Source organism: Glossina fuscipes, unplaced genomic scaffold (assembly GCF_014805625.2).
Source record: "Glossina fuscipes isolate IAEA_lab_2018 unplaced genomic scaffold, Yale_Gfus_2 224, whole genome shotgun sequence".
Classification (NCBI taxonomy): Eukaryota; Metazoa; Arthropoda; class Insecta; order Diptera; family Glossinidae; genus Glossina; species Glossina fuscipes.
The window spans coordinates 874,126-879,912 of NW_023998567.1; the positions used below are offsets into that span (position 1 = coordinate 874,126).

Consider the following 5,787-nt stretch of genomic DNA (forward strand, 5'->3'; position numbering starts at 1 on the left):
GAAAACAAGTCAGAACTGATATATGTTTGTCTATACCATTATTACAGACTTCAAGGAAAACGTAGCACTCTCCAATCACTTCATTATCATAAAAATTTCGACTTGTTAGGTCTACGTTTTTTCCTTCTATGGGACTATTATTTGAACTACTATGCTCCACACTGCCCTTGTTGGAAAGCATGATTGGCTTATTTATAGTAGATGAGATCGTTGGTGGTATTAACCCCCATAGACAAATCTTCTTGGGATAAAGTATGCTTATCAATATTTTTTTCTTAGGATTTTTTTGCTAGTTGGAGTTTTTTCTTTTAAATAAATTCTGACTACGAGTGGTTCGTACAAAGTTTTCAAAATCCTCACCGTTTAAAAACATTTTTGTAAGCCTCACCCCTTTGTGGGGCGGCTGACTTTTAAGTTTCATGCTAGACTATAGCTCAAAAGGTAAAGCAACTGACTTACCAAGGGAATCAAAAAGGATATGGAAGACCAGCAGGTTCTGAAGAAACCGGCAGAGGCGGAGAAGAATCCTTGTATGTTTAAAAGACTTAAGAAATCCACTTAAATCGCCACCACTTGATGTTCAATGCAATTGAGGGATGTCCAAGTAAGTTTTGCAGCAGGTTATGCTGCGCCCCCTGCGGAGCACAAAGATGTTGAGACTCTTGTTGATTATGTTTAATTGACACGCTTATAGAATGAAAGCAGGGTTAGAAATTGTTAGAAGTTGAAACACTTCGCTATGTATGTTTTTCAATAGAATAATTAGTAAAAGTAAGTGAACCTTCGATGGTATTATAAAATTTAGGCAGATAACAATAGTGAAGATTGGCGAAAAAATGTCTGAACTGTAAAACTTAGGCTATTTGGCAAAGTTCTTGACAGAGGAACATCCACTTTGTGCTGCCTCTGCAATATAAAAATGGGATCCAGGCTTGCAACAACGACCGTATAATTGCTATCTACTGTACCGATGCAATGAGAAAGTTTCCGCATGTTGGTAAAACTCTCAGCGTTGGTCTTCCATTCATATTTGTTGAGAACTGCGTATATCTCTAAATGTCTCCATAATATTTCACACATTTTCTTAATGATCTTGCTCATAATTGAAAGAATTGTGACACATGCGACCTTTTGCGAGTCGTAAAAGTCGGTCGGAAGAGTTATTAAGCTCCTGTTCAGTGAGTTTATACCACAAACCAATAGTTTATGAATTCATTCTTTCTGGTTCCTGAGATGTTTCACGCTGTGTATACGTTTAAAAAATGAATCTTTATTCAACATTAAAACAATCTTATTGCTTTTTCTGACTCGGCCAGTAAAACACGCCACGGCTGCTCTTAAATTCATTTAGAAAAAGTTTTGTCTTTACTGCTAAATTTAAAAAAAAAGGATTTTCACGATAATTTTATATGCTAGGTTCTTAATTTTTCCTACTCAACCCATAAGTTAGCTACGTATACATAAATTCATTATTTTTCCTTTAAGATGAGGAAGGAAACAAACTGAAATTGGTGTATTTGCTTCGTCTTCGGGAACTTTCTGTATAACCACCTATTCAAAAATTTAAGTTTTGTCTCATTTTACTTTGCTCCAACTTTTGTGGCAAATCAGCACAAATAGTGTGGCGAAGCCTTTTTTGGAGTTTTGTTTTTTCACGTTGATATGATTTTTGATAATTTTCAGACACATACGGGTTGATTTTGTTTAGAATCAAAGAAAAAATATGTTGCTAATAAGTATTAACTTTGCAGTATTAATATCATATTAAGAACAACTTTACGCGGGACATATGCGAGGGTAAAATAAGATAATTCAAATTAATTAAACACAACTCTATGCTGAACATAAACGTAATATTGTATGTGGAAGTATACAGACAGAATAGTTATTAATAAACAAAAATAAATTCGTAAACATTTATCAAGTTGTATAATAAGTATTTAAAGGTATTTTATGATACATATCTTCAAAGTAATGCAGGTTATTGTCAAAAGAAAGCTAACTGTCCGAACGAGGAAAGGATATTATTTGCTAAGGGTACAGATAATTTGAAAAATATAACTGAAGCGTGTGATTCGTATAAACGGCAAAAAGACGCGTTATTGGTAGTTTGCTTAATATTTCTGGATATTATAATACAATGAATTCGGTGGTCGTTTGACGTTAATATACAGTGAGAACGTGTAAAGAATCTACTACTCTTAACAATGTCGAAATTTTGACTTGCTCATGAGTCACAGTACTCATGAATCTTCAAATTTATACCTATAACATATATGACGTCAACTAGTCTCAAAATTTTTCCTACAAAATAACCCAAAACTGTAGATAGGATTACAGGCGCAGCGTAACAATAATTAAAATAAAGGTTTATTTTCAATTAATATATTTGTGTATTAAAAATCAAAATTAATTTCCTTAGGACAGCTTTTTCGCCTTTTGGTAAAGTGTGTCGACAACCTTTCCCATGCTTTGAATAGTCTCTAGAACACGATCATACGTTTTATCAGTTTGGGTTTCTTCAAAAACAATTAAAACGCCTTCACCTTGATCCAGTATACCGCTGAACTTTTTATCTAATATCATCTGCGATAATTTTTTTTCAACTTGCGGCATGGGCAAAACAATGCATTCTGCTACATGTGAAACCTAGAATTTAAAAAACGTGATTAAATATGCATGTCGGCAGTTAACAATTTGTCCCTGTGGACCTTATTAAAATATATTACTATGTTTGCGTACGAGTTACAAAAAGAAACTCTGCACACATTTCTTTATTGAAATATTTGCCACAACCGCTTTGTGCTTTCAAGGTTTTAAGAACTTAGCTACAGGACTTTTACAGACATCATTGAATACGTTTAGAAACCAGCTTCCAGATGATAAATTCTCAAACTAATTATCAATTCGAGATTGAATATAATGCTTCCCCGTTTAATGTAAATGTTAAATAAACAGTTGGACGATAGGCCAAAATTTTACGGTGGAACAACGAAAATGCAGGCTGATATGATAATTACAAATTTTACCATTTTCAATAATACTAAGATCGGCATTAAGTACCAAATTTACTTATTTGTTCATTCCTTAAGTCTAACATCTGTTATTTAGCGTTGATTTAAATTGCGTCATTTGCTTGAATTCAAAAGTAACGTCAATCCTAACAATCAGATCCCAACAAATTAAAATCTTCTTTTCTATTTATATTTACTTGGACGCGGGCATATGGTTCAATAATCCGACAAAGGTTTTGTTCCAGCATAGTATCATATAATGTTCCCAAATGAGCTTTAACGATGGCGTCTTCGGCCAGTTCCTTGCTGTATTCCTTTAAAGCATTTTGAAAGTCAGCAAGGGAGCGTTTATGTGAAGCTTCAGCTATAGCTTTCATGGCCTCAATGTCTCGACCTGAAAACGTGACAGCCTGAAAGAAATTCGTTAAATTCGTCTATCTAAAGAATATTAAGTCATCTTACCAGTTTACCGCTTACGATCTGATTTACATCATCGGATTGCCCCAGCATGATTTTACATAGTAACATATATTTTAAAGCCGTCAGCGCTCTAATATTATCAACTCCGTCGAACCCTTCGAAAGCCTCATAAAAATATGAAAAAGCTGTTTTGAAATCACGCTCATCTGCTGCATGTAGTATCCCGGATTGCAAATCTAACGCGGCTTGCACCTTTGGCGGACAATATATGGAATTAGCAGTAGTACGCGCCGAGGTTAAGGCAGCTCTTGCTCTAGGCAAATTGCTTAAAGCGTGATAAGTTTTACTTTCTAATAACTGAACTTCTACCAAAAGATTTTTGTCATCGAGTTTTTTCAGTTCTTTTAGCAACTGTGAGCCAAGTTGTAGGGCATCGGTATACATAGCTGTGTCGAAATATAAAGCAATCAAACGAGCTTCCAGAGATTGTCGCAAAAAAGTGCGCTTCTCTTGTTTGGCCCACTCAATGCAATCTTTGCACAATTGTACCTAAAAAATCAAGAAATATTTCGGCGTACATTTTTAGGACCAAGGGGATTACCTCTATGCCAGTTCCCGCATCCATGTCGAGAAACATATCCACCAGAGACCGTACCAATTTGGCTGCTTTGGCTTTGCTAATAAGGGTTAAGAAGGGTCGAGTAACCTTAATAAGATCAGCCAGCTCTTTTGCTTTTCCTTCTTGTTTGTACAGTTCTCCCAATTGCAATATACCTTGCTCCTTAATGCTAATTAATTCCTCATCATTTTCAGCGACTTCCTGTTCACGAACAATTTTGTTTAAAAGTGTAATTCCTTCTTCCCGATTAAGATTTGAAATTGCTTGAGCCCTTTCAAATAACGTTGCTCCGGCCATTTTTCTTATAAAAAAATTTTTTTTTTATATTACGAGTCTCAAATTTACAGATGAAAATATTTGAAATGCTTCAAAATTTATTATAAGTACTTATGATGACTTGTGCAATTTCTTGCAATTTCTGTAAAGCTTTTTTCTTTGTTTCTCTAAAGCCTGATTAGCTAACAACGCTTTTAGCCGTAAAGATTAGTTGTTTCATTCTGCTTTATAAAAAAACCGACGATTTTAATAGATAGTTTTTCACACGCCAGAAGGAAACAGTGATAGAAGTATTCATTTCATATAACCAAAAACGACGTTAAAGTGCTAGAACACTATGACTGCGTTATGCGTTAAGGCCACGCAAAACGCATAAAGAAAAATTAGTGAGCACATATCTGGCTGCGTTGCTAAAGGAAAACCGTATGGTTAACTTTTATTTACATAAACATTAGTGAAGAATTGTAAAATTGACAAAGCTAAAAATTTCTTTGAAGGTGATTTTGTAATGCAAAAGAAGAAAGAAAAGGAAAAAAAGGAGTCGTGAGACAATTTTAATTAACACACATTTGAAAAAAAATGGACAAGAACTATTTAATTATTTGTGTTATCAGAATAGCAATGATACTCCCAACTGCAAAACAGCGTTCCGAACTGAACGGCAAGCTACATGGCAGACATTGAAGACATAACTCAACGTCACTGCGGTAAGAGATTATCCGCAAACAATGCTAACAGAAGTGATAGAACCGCAGTGTTTGAAAACTGTACTTGCGTAACGAGCTGTTTTTGAAATTCGTACTCGCAAAAGAGGAAAAGCAGCTAACTTACCATGAATTACTCGCTCATTTACTTACTCTCTAAAGTAACAAAATTCGAAGTTCAAATTGCAACGAGTGGTACACAAAAAGCAAAAACAAAATTGTGGAATTAGCAAAAACCAAAACATTGTTTTAAGGATTTAATTATAACGTTTACTGGGTAACACTAAGTGTTTCTTTTTTGAACGTTTTTCGATATTGTTCCTTGTCCTTTTCGGTTTTTTTTTGGCGGTTATGAAGACCTATTTGCTTTAATATTTGATTTTATATTGCGCAACGAGTAACGCAAATGTGTTTGCACTTAACACTTGTGAAGCATATCTGTTATTAAATCGAGACCAAGAAGATTATCAGGTATATGAAGGTTAATTTTGTTTTTCAACTGTTTTGGAATCGCATAGTTGATTGCACTCAGCATTGTTTGAATATTATGGGTTTTTAGGTATTAGAGAGATCACATAAACACAAATGTTAAGTACAATCTCTCATGGTTGTCAAATCACACGAAAGCGAAAGAGCCCACTGCGCACATTTCTCGTTAGCATTGATTGTTTAGATCTACATATATGAGAGAAAACAGCTGTAAATCGAAAACAAAATAAATTTCAAACAAAATAATCACATTCACTGATCACAT

At 34.4% G+C, this 5,787-nt stretch overlaps 1 protein-coding gene across 1 annotated transcript; it reads right to left on the minus strand.

The window, feature by feature from the left end:
* Positions 1–2,284: 2,284 nt before the first annotated feature.
* On the minus strand, positions 2,285–4,350 carry LOC119642496 (26S proteasome non-ATPase regulatory subunit 11). Its single transcript, XM_038041639.1, has 4 exons — positions 4,036–4,350; positions 3,477–3,983; positions 3,212–3,424; positions 2,285–2,649 (listed from the first exon to the last, which is right to left on the minus strand). Exons 1-4 carry the CDS (start codon positions 4,348–4,350, stop codon positions 2,419–2,421), a joined length of 1,266 nt encoding a protein of 421 aa, XP_037897567.1. The 3' UTR covers positions 2,285–2,418.
* Positions 4,351–5,787: the final 1,437 nt, after the last annotated feature.

What these genes read in the sequence shown, in the direction of transcription:
- LOC119642496 (XM_038041639.1), bottom strand. Translation starts at nt 4,350, where the DNA reads ATGGCCGGAGCAACGTTATTTGAAAGGGCTCAAGCAATTTCAAATCTT. An exon ending in AGATCGTAAGCGGTAAACTG is followed by an intron (nt 3,425 to 3,476) that starts GTAAGATGACTT and finishes AATTTCTTTCAG; the next exon opens with GCTGTCACGTTTTCAGGTCG. An exon ending in AACCATATGCCCGCGTCCAA is followed by an intron (nt 2,650 to 3,211) that starts GTAAATATAAAT and finishes TTTAAATTCTAG; the next exon opens with GTTTCACATGTAGCAGAATG.